This window comes from Pristiophorus japonicus, chromosome 12, assembly GCF_044704955.1.
Source record: "Pristiophorus japonicus isolate sPriJap1 chromosome 12, sPriJap1.hap1, whole genome shotgun sequence".
NCBI classification, from domain to species: Eukaryota; Metazoa; Chordata; class Chondrichthyes; family Pristiophoridae; genus Pristiophorus; species Pristiophorus japonicus.
In genome coordinates this window covers 169,423,152-169,440,487 of record NC_091988.1, presented here as the reverse complement: position 1 = coordinate 169,440,487, position 17,336 = coordinate 169,423,152, and the positions used below count along the sequence as shown (strand labels likewise).

At 44.4% G+C, this 17,336-nt stretch overlaps 1 protein-coding gene across 1 annotated transcript in view; it reads left to right on the top strand.

The window, feature by feature from the left end:
• prpf6 (PRP6 pre-mRNA processing factor 6 homolog (S. cerevisiae)) overlaps positions 1-3,199 on the top strand; it is a 111,441-nt gene extending 108,242 nt beyond the window's left edge. Inside the window, exon 21 of the mRNA XM_070896139.1 lies at positions 2,390-3,199. Within this exon, the coding sequence (XP_070752240.1) occupies positions 2,390-2,542 (153 nt within the window). The 3' untranslated portion in view covers positions 2,543-3,199. The remainder of the gene's footprint in view (positions 1-2,389) is intronic.
• The last annotated feature ends 14,137 nt before the right edge of the window (positions 3,200-17,336 follow it).

Here is a 17,336-nt window from a genome sequence, read left to right as displayed (position 1 = left end):
CTCCCCCCCTTCTCCTCCTCTCCCCCCCTTCTCCTCCTCTTCCCCCCCCCTTCTCCTCCTCTTCCCCCCCCCCTTCTCCTCCTCTTCCCCCCCTTCTCCTCCTCTTCCCCCCCCCTTCTCCTCCTCTTCCCCCCCCCTTCTCCTCCTCTTCCCCCCCCCTTCTCCTCCTCTTCCCCCCCCCTTCTCCTCCTCTTCCCCCCCCCCCTTCTCCTCCTCTTCCCCCCCCCCCTTCTCCTCCTCCTCCTCCCTCCCCATCCCCTCCGCCTCCACTTCCCCTCCCCCCCCCAACCCCCCTTCTACCTCCCCCCTCCCCTCGCTGTCAGAAACAGACACTGACAGAGTGAGAGAGACACACACACAGAGAGATAGACACACTGGGGGGGGCCATCCCAGCACGCTGTTGGAAGACTCCCGGTGCTGCAGTCGGTAAGTAGAAAATGTTTTATTTTTTTTTAAATTTTAATTATTTTTTTTATTTTATTGGTTGATTTATTGATGTATTTATCATTTATTATTGATGGCTCTTTATTTGTAAAACTGGTGTTTAATGTTTGTAAACTTCCCTTTAAACCCTAGCCCCCCCCCCCCCCCCATTCCCTACGCCTAATTTGTAACCTACGCCTAATTTTCTAAAGTGTAGACAAGGTTTTTTCGAACGTACAAAAATCTTCACTTACTCCATTCTATGTTAGTTTGGAGTAAGTTTTCACTTTGAAAACAGGCGTAAGTGTCCGGACACGCCCCCTTTTGGAAAAAAAAATTTTTGTTCCAAAGTGAAACTGTTCTAACTGACTAGAACTGGAGCAAACTAAATGCCGAGAATTCAAATTTCTAAGATACTCCATTCTAAACCAGTTGCTCAAAAAAATCAGGAGCAACTCAGACCAAAACTTGGCCCCCATTGTGTTATCTGGAGCTCAGTAGGGTTGCAGTACTATATATTGTTATGATGTGAGGGCCTTCAATTTACATTGGTGGATCGTTAAGTGATTATTTTGTTTCCATTTTGGAACTGCCTAATATATAATAAGCAAATTTCAGAGTACATAGATGTATGCAAGATGATTATATAAACCTATATTTTGGAATTGGTTACCTGCCGGCCTTTGGGACGAGAGCATGGTATGTTGCATGAGTGGGGAAGTAAACTAATGGGGATCCAACAACTTGCCAGCATTGTTGTGCTGCCCATTCAAAAGAACCTTCTGACTCAACATATACAGAGGCAATGGGATATAGAAATCAGTGTGGCTTAAGGATAGAGGCTTGAACATATGGTAAAAGATGCACTCACCTTGTATGAATACAAAAGTATGGCTTACCCAATTGAAAATATTCAACTGAACATACCTTACACACACGTTAATAAGTGCTTGACGTTATGTTGTATGAAGTATTGCTGGTATGTGGGGAGGATGGAGTCAATATTATGCATAGGTTGGGATTTTAGACAATTTTTTTTTAAAAAGTGCTGAAATCGGTCTTGGAACTTTTACCATGAAGTTGCAGGTTGGTAAGGAGTGAGAGATAGATTAATGTGGCTGAGAGAATCGCTTTCCAGCACTGCAAAAGTGCTAAGTAAAGGTATATAACAGTAGTGTAATACGATGCAGTTGGATAAGATGGCTTATCATTTGAGGAATAGGCTTTAAAAAAGTGTGGTTTCCAGTAGTATATTATTTAAATGACCATTTAATATATTAAAATGCATAAAAACAAAAATACAGTTAAAGACCAGGCAGCAATTTCCAATCTTAAATAGCAAGAGTTGGAAGTTTTGAAGGTTTTTTACAATGTATCCAATTGCATTAATGTAATGTTTGTAATTTTTGTTAAATATAAATTTAAAAAACTAAAACTACAGAAAAGTTTTATTGCCAATTAAGTGTAAAATAAATAGCACATTTAGCATAAACAATGATTATTTTTTGCCATGACTTTAATATAACCTGAACACGCAACATTGTGGTGCAAGCTAAATAACTACCCTCCATCATAGCAATAAAAAATATGAATGATATCTATCCAAACCTATAATTCTAATTATATAGTCAGTGGTCCCCAAAAGAGCTGCTGTATAATGATTCCAAAATGTATTTTTTGTGAATTTAAGATACAGGGTGCATAACCATGTATTTCAATTTTGTGGTTCTGTTAAGTATAGGATAGCTGTAATGAAACACAACCTCTTCAGTACCACAAAAAAAATCTGGCTTCATCTTCAGCTCAGAAAACACCTGCTACTACTTAGCTTATAGGTCAAAGTGCTTGTGATTCAGCAATAGCAATTTATGTCTATTCCCTCTCGTCTGCTTTAGGTATCAGGTTTTTTTTGTATTTTTCAATAAAATAAATCTAAGCTTCAAATGCACTTTATTTCCCCCAACAGGAACAGCATGAGGATGTGAAAAGGCGGTGCGAAAATGCAGAGCCAAGACATGGAGAGCTTTGGTGTGAAGTATCCAAAGATATCACAAACTGGCAAAGAAAGATTGGAGAGATTCTTATGCTTGTAGCTGCTCAAATAAAAAATACATTTTGAATGAATGTTTTAAGATATTGGTGTGTCTAAACAGTGGTTATTTTTATTTGTAGGAATAGACTAGTACTTCAGTGCAGAAATCTGTATCTGTGCTCTGTCTTCCTTACCCCATGTAATTTATCCCAACTTCTAAGATTTTCTGCTGAGTGACATGATTTCTATGTTGTTATATACAATACTTTTTTTTAAAAACAAAATGAGTATCATCCTAGTATTACTGACCAGTGGGTAATATATTTTTTAAAAAACTGATGACTTGATGCTGGTTGTAGTGTAGTAGCTGTTAACTGTTGGAGGATATAAAATATGAAATTAAATACGATATAAATTGATCTTGTTTATATAAGTTTTCTGTAGCAACGTCAAGAGAAAATCATATGTGTGAAATATTTCAATGTTTGTGTTCTCTGGGAAAGTTGTTTAAATTACCATGTTATCTGTAAAAGGACTTGTAAGCCTGTTCATCCTGAATACTTTTTAATAAAGTTCAAAGTGAAAATAGTTGCATTTAATACTTTTGTACTTGAACTCTGACTACTTTTACAACAGCTCTGTATAAGTTACTTCACTTCAGAACGGCTTTGTGTTAAATTGAAAGTATCAATTGGAAATTGTGGTCTCCTAAATGTACGAGTAAAATTGTGTTGAATTGAAGAATTGGCCTTTTTATGATGTGTTCCTGTTATAAAAGTTATGGTTTCTATATGCAGTTAACTTTTCCTAAATTACAAGGGAATCAGCATGGGTGTGGAACCGTCTGCAGTGAAGATTGAACCAAGTGCCTGCTAGCAATTCAGAATGCTGTTGCCATACGTAGTCTCCTAGCACATGTATTTACTCTTACATTAGTAGCAAAATGCAGGAGCATGAATTGCGAAGAACAGTGCTGTGTGCCTTTCAAGCTGCTATTTGCAGGAGTGGCAGAAATCTTCAAAAATGCAAGTTTTATGATGAGTTGCATGGAACGGGTTTATGTGCTCAAATGCATCTGGCAGTCCCTTCTGCAAATGCTGAATCACTGGCAGGATCAACAACCACAACTATCAAGTCTAACGAGAGTGAAAGAAGCAAAGATGGTAACAGTAGGCCATGCATACCCATCCCAGAAGATCAACACCACTCGGGCTGCTTCGTCTCATCGATTCTCTCCTCTGAAGATTAATCTCCAGGGAGAGAGGCCACACCTGGAACCACAGCAACTGAGCAGCAAACAGGTGTGTACTTCCTGCTACATGTATTTATTCTTCACACGAGCACAGTTTGACACGTTGGCCCAGAAGTTGCTGGAGTGGGGCATCTCGAGGTGTGCACTATTAGACTTCTTCCTGCACCCTTCAGCATTATAACTTGCTGGAAGTGTCAGCAAGGGCAATAGAGCATATGAGATCGAAGTCAATGATTGGACCAACAGTCTATCTCCTCAACTAATGAGATTTGAGGATTGAGAAAGCAACAGGAAAAACTGAAGGTCAGTTCGTTAAATCAGCTACAAAACGTGAAATAGAGGAAAGGAAAGATTGGATTAAGAGACAGTGAAAAGACAATGTAAATAAGATTTTTCTTAAATCAATGCAAATTATTACCTGTAGGAACCGTTTAAATTGTTTCCTTTCTGGGTGGAGAGGTTGAGTGGCTTTGCAGGAGCATTCCATTTCCTGGCTGCAGTGTGAATAGGCATCAACAAAGCCCATTATTATAGGGCTGTAGTTTACGGCCCCTACAGCTGTGTATCAGGTGCTTATGCACCCGTAGGGGCCGTGCAAGTTCCAGGTTTTGGCATTAAAGCGCATGCACGAAAACCCAGAACTTGCGATCTGTCAAGAATTTTCTTAACTGATCGAATAAATTCCCGGGAAAAGGATGTCCGTGGGCGGATAGCCCAACTTCTGTCCAGCGAATGCCCTTAAAATTCTAACGCCTGGTAAAAGCAGGCGTAAGGCCTGCTTTTTGCAGCGTAAGATCTTTGATAAAATTTTATTTGTTTTTAAAATAATTTCTACTTTTAAAAACCCTGTGAAGTAATGTAAGTTTATTTTTAGCCCTGTTAAAACATCTAAAATTATTTTTCAAAAAATGTAATTTTTGTTTCAAATATTTAATTAAATGCCATTTTAAATAAGTAATGGTTTCATTTTTTATTTATTTGATGTCTAGATGTATTTTTGGGGTATTCCCATTCATATTTATTTGGATTCTGTACATACGGAATCCCCATAAGCATAAATGGGGATTCCCTTTTATTGGCTGGGTTAGCCCACATGATCCCACGGGCTTGCGAACCGCATGCACCAAAGGGATAAGTGGGCCTCTATCCATGGGTTCCCGGAGAGCCCCAGGACTGCCAGGTACGTGGACATCTTATTTGCGGATCGGAGGCATTTCCCTGCGGTGGGTGGGGAGCCTGGTTTGCCGCATGCTCCTTCCGCTGTCTGCACTTGGTTTCTGCGGGGAAGATGTAGGATTGCTAAATGTAGCAATGCCCAAATTGGCAGTTAAGAGCTGCTGTATGCATAGTTAAACATTTTTTAATGTATGTTTTCAATTTCATGCGGTATGAGTATGGTAGCCCAGTGGTTATGGTACTAAATTAATAACCCTGTGGTTGAGCGTTCAAGTCTCTGGGCAGTTGTGAAATTGAATTTGATAAATCTGATAATTTGTGGGTTAGCACCAGAAATATAACCATGAAAGCTACTGCTTTGTTTTTTAAAAATCAAGCTAGTTCGTAATCCTTGAGGAAAGGGAACCTGCCACACCCCTATCTAGTCAGGTCTACATGTGACCTGTCCTGCAATGCGTGGTTGACTCTTGGGCCTAAAAGGGACCTGTGTTGACATCCAAGGCCCCAAAGTGCTGGGCCGGAAGTACGCTGTCTTCCATATTGGGTAAGGACAAAGGTGTCCTTTACCTATGCCTGAAGCAGGGGGGTAGGCCCTTTGCATATGCAAATAAAAGATTAACACTTAGTTGAAGTCCCCTCTACAAGGTTAGTTTGCCCTGAGGCAACCGGCGTCATCACAGGCTGCACTCAGGGAAACCAACGCTAGAGATCACCTGCAACAGAGGGTAGGAAACCTAACTGAATAAAGAGTGCCCCAGCGACCCCACATAATCACCCTCCTGATCGCCGCTGCACTCAACCCCTAATCCTCCTCGGCCTTCACGTCTATGCCCCCCCCCCCCCCCCCGGGCCTTGCTTTGTTTCCTCTCATCCTATCCTTGGCCTGATCCCTGGAACCTTGTACCTAAGGGCAGCTGAGACACGAGCAGAGGCTCGATTTTTCTTCAGTATTCATTCAGTATTCGTTGGCAGGCTATTGTGCTCTATTTCATAGAGGTCTTAGACTCAATATTTTGTAAACCTCGGACCTCAGCCTTCTGGTGGAAGGTATTTACCTGTCTGCCCTTGGGCGATCAGTAATAGGTGCTCCTGAATTTATGAGCCCATTCAGATCAGCCATGATCTTTTTGAATGGCGGAGCAGCCTCGAGGGGCCAAATGGCCTACTCCTGCTCCTATTTCTTATGTCCTCAGAGTTACTCGGGATGGGCAGTATCACCTACATCTGAAGAACAAATAAAGAAATGTAAGGGGCTGTAGCTGACACGGATATCAGACCGTGTGGAATCACTGGATTTCTCTTACCCTGTTACAACACTAAACCACAGTATTGCCAATATTCAGCAGTGAATCCTGCATATCTACATTGGCTGTTTGCACTATATCTGGCTGTTGGACAATTCTTTCCATTACTTATTCAGACCCCTTATAGAGGAAGCTTGCATATGTTATATCGAATACGGCAAGTAGCTTTTATGAACAATAATGCAATGTGGATATTTTATACTGCAAAAGGCATTTCTAGTGTATTTTCAGCCTACCAGAAACTTGCTCAATCACCAATTGTGAGCTCCACAGCTTGTGATTGGGATATCATTGCCGTGGAGAAGACAACTGTTGTCAGCAAGTGATTTCAGAAGCCGAGTATAGAGTATGCAGCATCTTCAAGTAAGTGAACCGGCTCCTCTACGCCATTCATATGCACAATACTTGCATCAAGTGATGTTCCACCTGAACTCATGGTATATATTGGAGAGCAAGCCAGTACAGGCACATCATGAATGTCTCTTAGCTGTCGAAAAAAAGGTTGCAAAAGTAACAATTATGCTTCATTATTGCTTGTTTGATTGTAGAAAACCAGTTACTGTTATAAATTCCTGGGAGCCCTGTAGTCCTAGGATTAGAATGTGGCTTTTTGTGAGCAACCATTTGTCCTTTCAAAGTTGGCTACAAGCAAACCTTGGCACTTTGACTGCAATACAGCACCTCAGCAATTGTAGTATACATTTCATGCACCATTACATATATGATTGATGTAACACCAAACAAATGTAAAAGTGTGGAGCTCACGTGTTCCTAGTTGCCACAAAGTAACAGCTTGACTGGAATAGCAGAGTAAAATGTATCAACACAAACTGTACAGCTATAGGGATCAATTTTCCCCAGTAATTTTCACCATTTTTATTGCCCTAAATTTAAAAAATCCAAGTTTCCCCAAAGATTGTGCGCCAGCGTAATTCAGTTAGTTACGGTTTTTTTAGTTCGTTTTTATTTTGCGTTCGCGGGGGTGTAACCTGATGTCTACGCCAGTTTTTCACAATTATGCAAGTTTGACCAACTTGCATTTCTCCTAGGACAACAAATGTGACCGCTCCCAGAAAACCTTCTGGGCCCTTGAGAAAAAACAGCACACATCAAAAACTCGGCGCAGAAAGGCGCCATTGTTTTTAAGTGAAGTTTTGGAGGGAGTCAAGAATACACAAATATGCATCATCAAGCTTAAATATTTCCAACTGAAAACACAGAAAATGGAAGTTTCATACAAATCTTTACGTTTGGATTTTTTTAAAAGTACCATACCACCACCAAACATCTCCAAACTGTGCTCAAGGGTTGCAGAATCGGTCCCGGTCACGAGCTCGGGGCTCAGCTTGAAAAGAAGCCCGAGGGGGAAGCTGAATCGAAGGATTGAGAACCCTTACACTATGCATCAAATGAAGCCTGGATGTCCTGATCTAAGCAAGCCTATTGTGCATGTGCAGACCTGGGTGTGGTCCATACTAGAGTATTGACCATGGGGAGAGAGAGACAACAAAGAAGCTTGTCCTGTCTGCCGTTTTGAGCTTCTTGCAAAAGTACAATTTAATTATGGGAGCAATACTGACTGCCATACCTCGTGCAAGCCTTCTGCATGATGGTGCTGCGGAGGATACAATTGATTCAATGTCATCGCATGAGGAACCTCAGAGCACGTAGGATGATGGGCAGGAGGCCTTACCCACATCGGGTATATTGAGACAGGCATTCATACCTGTACCTGAGTGAAGCAGGTTGTGTCAGAAGGCTGCGTTTCCGCAAAGAAATTGTAACCGAGATCTGAGAGTTAGTAAAAGCAGACCTGCAACCTCGAAGCATTAGGAGGACTGCTTTGTCAGTTGAACTAAAGTTTACAGCTGCACTTTCATTCTATGCATCTGGATCATTCCAGGCCACAACTGGGGATGTGTGCTCCATTTTTCAACATGCAACACATGTCTGCATTCGGCAGGTAAATGCTGCAGTATATGCCCGGAGGAATGACTACATAAAGTTCCCCATGACTGCCCAGGCAATGCCCATCAGGGCTGTGGGCTTCTCCATAATTGCTGGCTTCCCAAAGGTACAGGGCTGCATTGATTGTACCCACATCGCCTTGCGAGCACCTTCGGAGAATTCCAAGATTTACAGGAACAGAAAAGGCATCCACTCCATTAATGTGCAACTCGTGTGTGACGACCTGCATTGCATCATGTCCGTTAATGCAAGATACCCTGGAAGCACCCGTGATGTGCTCATCCTATGTGAGAGCACTATATCTGTCATGTTTCAGCAGCAGCCAGAAGGGCAGAGCTGGCTACTGGGAGACAAAGGGTATGGCCTCGCCACCTGGCTCATGACGCCCCTACGCATAATCTGGATGGAAGCTGACCGTGAATACAACCATCGTACATTGCGATGTGCAGCATAATAGAGAGGACCATTGGCATCTTGAAATAGCGTTTCCACTGCCTGGACCATTCTGGAGGCTACTTGCAATACTCCCCTCGTTACGTATGCAACCCTATGTAACCAGCATTCTACCGCCACCAGAGGCGTATCTGCTGGAGTCCCAAGGGATCCCAGATTGGGAGGCCTTTGTGGAGCGACTCAACCAATACTTCGTGGCCAACGAGCTGGAAGGGAGTGTGAACGCTGCCAAACGAAGGACGATCCTCCTCACTGTCTGCAGAGCAACAACCTATGGCTTCATGAAAAATCTTCTTGCTCTGGTGAAACCAACAGCCAAATCATATGAAGAGCTGGTCCAGGAGCACCTAAATCCGAAGGAGAGCATTCTGATGGCTAGGTATCGATTTTACACATGTCAACGGTCTGAAGACGAGAAAGTGGTGAGCTACGTTGATGAACTAAGGCGCCTTGCAGGACATTGCGAATTCGATGGATTCCTGGAGCAAATGTTAAGAGACTTCATTGTGCTTGGCATTGGCCATGAGGTTATCCATCGCAAACTATTGACTGTTGAAACACCGAACCTAAGCAAAGCCATAACAATAGCCCAGGCAATTATGTCCACCAGCGATAACACCAAACAAATTTTGCAGCATAAAGATGTTTTGGCAAGTACTGTACAAAAAATAACATTGTTTTCAGGCAGGAATGCATATGGCAGAACACACGCCTGCAGCTGCACGACCTCCAATGACCCAGAGTCCACCATCAAGCGTTAATGCAAGGCAATTAACACCTTGTTGGCAGAGGTGATCATCGAGCCCATCAATGCCACTTCAACACTATGTGTGCAAAGGCTGTGGAACAATGGGATATTTCCAGCGAATGTGTAGACGAGCTCAAACCCTGCAAACCACCACATTGCAGAGGAAGACCGATACATGGCGGATCAAATTAACTAGACTCAAACCGAGGAAGCAGAAGTGTACGGGGTACACACCTTCACCACGAAATGCCCACCGAACATGTTAAAAGTCGAACTGAAAGGAATTCCAGTATCCATGCAATTGGACACGAGTGCGAGTCAGTCTATCATGAGCAAAAAGGCCTTCGACAGGCTGTGGTGCAACAAAGCACGCAGGCCCAAGCTGAGCCCTATTCATATCAAGCTGAGAATTTACACTAAATTGGCAGCGCAGCAGTAAAAGTCTCCTATGATGAAGCAGTGCACGAACTCCCACTATGGATTGTACCAGGAGAGAGTCCCATATTGTTCGGCAGAAAGTGGCTGGGAAAAATCCGCTGGAACTGGGACGACATCCGAGCTCTTTCGTCCGTCGACGACGTCTCGTGCCCAGGTTCTGAGCAAGTTTCCGTCGTTGTTTGAGCCAGGCATCGGAAGTTTCTTGGGGGCGATGGTGCAGATCCACTTGGTTCCCAGTACATGACCCATCCACCACAAGGCACGGGCGGTGCCATATATGATGTGAGAGAAAGTGGAGATCGAGTTGGACAGGCTGCAACGAGAGGGCATCATCACGCTGGTTGAATTCAACAAGTGGGCCAGTCCGATTGTTACGGTTCTCAAGGGCGATGGCACGGTCAGAATTTGTGGGGACTATAAAGTAACGATTAACCATTTTTCGCTGCAGGTCTAGTACCTGCTACTCAAGGCAGACGACCTATTTGCAATGCTGGCAGGAGGAAAGACATTCACCACGTTGGACCTGACCTCGGCCTATATGACACAGGAGCTGGTGGAATCTTTGAAAGGCCTCACCTGCATCAACATGCACAAAGGTCTGTTCATCTACAATAAATGCCCATTTGGGATTCAATCGGCTGCGGCTATTTTTCAAAGGAACATGGAGAGTCTGCTAAAGTCGGTTCCGCACACCGTGGTTTTCCACAGATCGTGACACCATCGAACACTTGAAGAACCTGGAAGAGGTTCTAAGTCAGCTAGATCGCGTGGGCCTCAGGTTGAAATGCTCGAAATGTGTTTCCTGGCGCCAGAGGTCAAGTTCTTAGGGAGAAGAAGCGCGGCAGACGGCATCAGGCCCACCGACGCCAAGACGGAGGCCATCAAGAACGGGCCGAAACCACAGAACGTGACGGAGCTGCGGTCGTTCCTGGGACTCCTCGACTATTTCAGTAATTTCCTACCCGGGTTAAGCACCTTGCTCGAACCCCTACACGTGTTGCTATGCAAGGGAGATGACTGGGTATGGGGGAAATCACAAGAGACAGCTTTTGAGAAAGCCTGAAATCTGTTATGTTCCAACAAACTGCTTATCCAGTATGACCCATGTAAATGTTTAGTGCTAGCTTACAATGTGTCTTAGTACAGGGTCGGGTGTGTGTTACAACAAGAAAACAAATCGGGAACAATGCAAACGGTCGCTTATGCGTCCAGGAGTTTTGTCCAAGGCTGAAAGGACCTACAGCATGATTGAAAAAGAAGCTCTGGCATGCATTTACGGGGTTTAAAAAAAAAAATGCATCAGTATCTGTTTGGGCTCAAATTCGAGTTAGAAACTGACCATAAGCCGCTCATATTGCTATTCTCAGGGAGCAAAGGTATCAATACCAAAGCCTCTGTTCACATCCAAAGATGGACGCTCACATTGTCTGCATATAGCTATGAACTGCGCTGATGCCCTCAGTCGGCTATCATTGCCCACCACCAGGGTGAAAATGGCACAGCCTGCAGACTTGCTCTTGGTGATGGATGCATTTGAAAACGAAAAGTCACCCGTTACGGCCCGCCAGATCAGGACCTGGACCAGCCAGGATCCTTTACAGTCCCTTGTAAAAAAACTGTGTCCTCCATGGGAACTGGTCCAGCATCCCAGCGGAAATGCATGAACAGATCAAGTCGTTCCAGTGGCGTAAAGACGAAATGTCCATACAGGCGCATTGTCTTTTGTGGGGTAATCGAAAGGCAGGGAAACGTTCATATGTGACTTACACAGTACCTACCCAGGCATAGTAATGATGAAAGCTATAGCCAGATCCCACATGTGGTGGCCCGTCATCGAATCAGATTTGGAGTTTTGCGTGCGTCAATGCAACACTTGCTCTCAACTGAGCAATGTACCCAGGGAGGCACCGCTAAGTTTGTGGTCATGGCCCTCCAAACCATGGTCTAGGATCCACGTTGACTTCGCTGGCCCATTTTTAGGCAAAATGTTCTTGGTTGTTGTGGGTGCTTATTCAAAATGGATTGAGTGTGCAATAATGTCTGTAAGCACATCCACTGCCACCATCGAAAACCTATGAGCCATATTTGCCATGCATGGCCTGCCTGATGTGCTTGTCAGCAACAACGGGCCGTGCTTCACCAGCTGAATTCAAGGAATTCATGACCCACAATGGAATCAAGCATGTCACATCTGCCCCATTCAAGCCCGCATCCCACGGCCAGGCAGAACAGGCAACCCAAACCATCAAGCAAAGCTTCAAACCCGTGTTGGAAGGCTTCCTGCAGACCCGCCTATCCCGAGTCTTACTCAGCGACCGCACTAGACCCCACTCGCACACCGGGGTTCCCCCAGCCGCGTTGCTCATGAAAAGGGTGCTCAAGACAAGGGTCTCTCTCATCCACCCTGATCTCCATGATCAAGTCAAGGGCAGGCAGCATCAACAAAGCATGTACCATGATCGCGCAAATTTGTCACGCGATGTTGAAGTCAATGACCCTGTATTTGTACTCAACTATGGACATGGTCCCAAATGGCTTGCTGGCACTGTCATAACCAAAGAAGGGAGTAGGGTGTTTCAAGTCAAACTTGCAAATGGACTAACCTGCAGAAAACATTTGGACCAAACCAAACTGCGATTCACAGACAGCCACGAGCAACCTGAAGAGGGACACCACCAACTTCGACCTTCTGACACACGAGTGGCAACCGACATCACGGTTGACCACAAAGCTGAACTCATCATCCCCAGCAGCCCAGCCAGGCCAGCTGCGTAGCAGCCCAGCGAAGAACCAACCAACTCACCTGTACCTGCATTCATACCGACTAGGGCACGAAAGGCCACAGATCCTCTCACCCTGTAAATAAGTGTACTATTGACTCTGGGAGGGAGTGATGTTATGTATACAACCCTATGTAACCAGTGTTCTACCGCCACCAGAGGGTGTATCTGTTGGAGTCCCAAGGGATCCCAGCATCCCTTGGGAGCACTATATATAAGCAAGCCACCCTGATCTTCCCCTATTGTGCTCCTGGTTCTTTCTATCTTCTAAGCTGTTTGAACTCCGTCCTTTCAGAATTCAATACTCCGGAGTTGGAATAAAGATATTAAGGTCACAGTTATTCACGGCTACAGTACTCAGTTATGTTGCTTTATTTGAGACATAACACAATTTGAGATTGTCGGTCAGTTCACTGTTCTGTGCTGCATGCTGCACAACTTGGCCATCATGAGGCAACAGAAGCTGCTAGTAGAAGAACCTCCTGAGGTGAGAGGGGCTGATGATGAGGAGGAAGATGCAGATGACGAGAGGAGGAAGAGCACGAGGACGAGAAAGGAACTACCTGAATCCAGAGCACGGCAGCAGAGGAGGGCGGGCCTTGTGCCAGCAGCTCATCCGTGAACGTTTTGTTGCTTGAAGGCTGAGCGCAACTATTCCAAATGGACCATGTTTCCTGTTTCGACCTGTTCCGTAATGCTGTGTTGTGTTAATGGAACAAATAATGGAAATGATTCAGTTGCAACTTAAACTTTTTAATAAAATATATTTTAACAAACATTTGTTTGTACTTAACTTTAATACAATAATATTTTTAAGTTAAGTAATCAAACTTTAATGTTTTCAGTTAAGATCACTTACAAACTTTATCACTTACATACTCTAAGATCAATTAAAACTTTAAGATCACTTAAAAACTTTTAAACTTGTAAATTTACATAACTTACAAAAAACTTTTAATTTGAGAACAATTAAAATAGTAACAACAACAAAAGTAAAAAAAGGCTGCACCCATCTCTCCTCCACCTTATTCTAAATCCGCCCACTGTGCTTGGTCTTGGTGACTCCACCACCCCTGCTCACAGGCGGTGGCGCAGTGTTTCTCGGGTTGGTACCAAGTTTATTCTTTCGAATATCTCGGGTAATGCGCACTTCTTGATGGGGGGGGGGAAGGCGGTAATGTGGTAATGTGGAAGACCTGGCTTGGGACTTTTCAGAGGCTGGTCTGGGGATTGGAGTGTGAGTGGCAGTTAATTCTGTCAATAGACGCGGGGCCTGGGCGTGTTCCCTTATTGCAGCAGCTTACTCCGACATTCCCTCCCTCATGTGCCCTGACAGTGTGTCAACTACCTGCAATATTCCCTCCCTCATGTTCACTGACTGTATCAACTACCTGCGACATTTCCTCCCTCATGTGCACCGACATTGTATTGGCTACCTGAGATATTCCCTCACTCATTTTCTCGGAGAGTGTTTCTATTTCTCGTGAAAGTGTTGTTACTTCTCCCAACAGTCCCGAGATCTCATCACCCACCCCACTGATGGTGTCGCGGAGTGATCTCCGTAAGGTCAATGCTCTCCACACTCAATGCCATCATCTGAACTACATCTTTCAGATCCTGTACCTTAGGAGAATGCTGTCAAGCTCTCTTTCCCTTCCTCACCTCAACAAGAAATAAGGGACATGTACAATAAAGGTACAGCAGTTATCAGGGGTGACTTTTATCTATATATTCACTTGGCTAACCAAACTGGTAGCAATGCGGTGGAGAAGGATTTCCTGGAGTGTATTAGGGATGGTTTTCTAGACCAATATATCGAGGAATCAACTAGAGAGCTGGCCATCCTAAATTGGGTGATGTGTAATGAGAAGGGACTAATTAGCAATCTTGTTGTGCAAGGCCCCTTGGGGAAGAGTGACCATAATATGGTAGAATTCTTTATTAAGATGGAGAGTGACACAGTTAATTCAGAGACTAGGGTCCTGAACTTAAGGAAAGGTAACTTTGACGTTATGAGGCGTGAATTGGCTAGAATAGACTGGCAAATGATACTTAAAGGGTTGACGGTAGATAGGCAATGGCAAACATTTAAGGATCACATGGATGAACTTCAACAATTGTACATCCCTGCCTGGAGTAAAAGTAAAACGGAGAAGGTGGCTCAACCGTGGCTAACAAGGGAAATTAGGGATAGTGTTAAATCCAAGGAAGAGGCATATAAGTTGGCCAGAAAAAGCAGCAAACCTGAGGACTGGGAGAAATTTAGATTTCAGCAGAAGAGGACTAAGGGTTGAATTAAGAGGGGGGAAATAGAGTACGAGAGGAAGCTTGTCGGGAACATAAAAACTGACTGCAAAAGCTTCTATAGATATGTGAAGAGAAAAAGATTAGTGAAGACAAATGTAGGTCCCTTGCAGTTGGATTCAGGTGAATTTATAATGGGGAACAAAGAAATGGCAGACCAATTTGAACAAATACTTTGGTTCTGTCTTCATGAAGGAAGACACTAATAATCTTTTGGATGTACTAGGGGACCGAGGGTCTAGTGAGAAGGAGGAACTGAAGGATATCCTTATTTTGTGGGAAATTGTATTGGGGAAATTGATGGGATTGAAGGCCGATAAATCCCCAGGGCCTGATAGTCTGCATCCCAGAGTACTTAAAGAAGTGGCCCTAGAAATAGTGGATGCATTGGTGATCATTCTCCAACAGTCTATCGACTCTGGAGCAGTTCCTATGGACTGAAGGGTAGCTAATGTAACACCACTTTTTAAAAAAGGAGAGAGAGAAAACAGGGAATTATAGACCGGTTAGCCTGACATCAGTAGTGGGGAAAATGTTGGAATCAATCATTAAGGATGAAATAGCAGCGCATTTGGAAAGCAGTGACAGGATCGGTCCAAGTCAGCATGGATTTATGAAAGGGAAATCATGTTTGACAAATCTTCTGGAATTTTTTGAGGATGTAAGTAGCAGAGTAGACAAGGGAGAACCAGTGAATGTGGTGTATTTGGATTTTCAAAAGGCTTTTGACAAGGTCCCACGCAAGAGATTGGTGTGCAAAATCAAAGCACATGGTATTGGGGGTAATGTACTGACGTGGATAGAGAACTGGTTGGCAGACAGGAAGCAGAGAGTCGGGATAAACGGGTCCTTTTCAGAATGGCAGGCAGTGACTAGTGGGGTGCCGCAGGGCTCAGTGTGGGACCCCAGCTCTTTACAATATACATTAATGATTTAGATGAAGGAATTGAGTATAATATCTTTAAGTTTGCAGATGACACTAAACTGGGTGGCGGTGTGAGCTGTGAGGAGGACGCTAAGAGGCTGCAGGGTGACGGCAGGTTAGGTGAGTGGGCAAATGCATGGCAGATGCTGTATAATGTGGATAAATGTGAGGTTATCCATTTTGGGGGCAAAAACACGAAGGCAGAATATTATCTGAATGGTGGCAGATTAGGAAAAGGGGAGGTGCAACGAGACCTGGGTGTCATGGTTCATCAGTCATTAAAAGTTGGCATGCAGGTACAGCAGGCGGTGAAGAAGGCAAATGGTATGTTGGCCTTCATAGCTACGGGATTTGAGTATAGGAGCAGGGAGGTCTTACTGCAGTTGTACAGGGCCTTGGTGAGACCTCACCTGGAATATTGTGTTCAGTTTTGGTCTCCTAATCTGAGGAAGGACATACTTGCTATTGAGGGAGTGCAGCGAAAGTTCACCAGACTTATTCCAGGGATGGCTGGACTGATAAATGAGGAGAGACTGGATCAACTGGGCCTTTATACATTGGAGCTTAGAAGGATGAGCGGGGATCTCATAGAAACGTATAAGATTCTGACGGGACTGGACAGGTTAGATGCGGGAAGAATGTTCCCGATGTTGGGGAAGTCCAGAACCAGGGTTCACAGTCTTAGGATAAGGGGTAGGCCATTTAGGACTGAGATGAGGAGAAACTTCTTCACTCAGAGAGTTATTAACCTGTGGAATTCCCTGCCGCAGAGAATTGTTGATGCCAGTTCATTGGATATATTTAAAATGGAGTTAGATATGGCCCTAATGGCTAAAGGGATCAAGGGGTTTGGAGAGAAAGCAGGAAAAGGGTACTGAGGGAATGATCAGCCATGATCTTATTGAATGTTGGTGCAGGCTCGAAGGGCCGAATGGCCTACTACTCCAGCTATTTTCTATGTTTCTTTGTTTCTCACCCTGGATGTGCCTCGCTGCACCCCACTGGGACCCGCAGCCTCAGACAGAGGGGTCCTGGGTGTGCCTCGCTGCACCTCACTGGAATCCCCAGCCTCAGACTGTGGGAAACCATGGAATGTCCCAACACTCAGGAAAGGGCCTGGCACCTCAATGGGCGACACCTGCACCTCATCCAAAGAGAGTATAACAGTGGGGGCTTCATCCATCACCTCCCCCTCACCCCCATGCTCTTGGTCTGGAAGGTAGGATTGGAAGATGTTTTCTTCTGGCTCATCCGTGTATGAGTCTTCTGCATCGTCAGGATTGGTCTCAAGTTCTGCAAAATATAACAGAACAGACAAATGGTTAGCAGTAGAGGAGGTGGCAGGGTGGGTGACATGAGTAGCTCACACAACACAGGCAGCAGGCTCATTTGAAGGACTACGATGAATGATAGCACATTGCATCAACCGAAGCGTAGCTGACGGAGACATCCCCATGAACCGAAGCATGGCTAGCCCACGCAGTACTTAACAGTTAGCAAAGCCGACTGTGAAATTGCAGGAGTTGCCCTTTC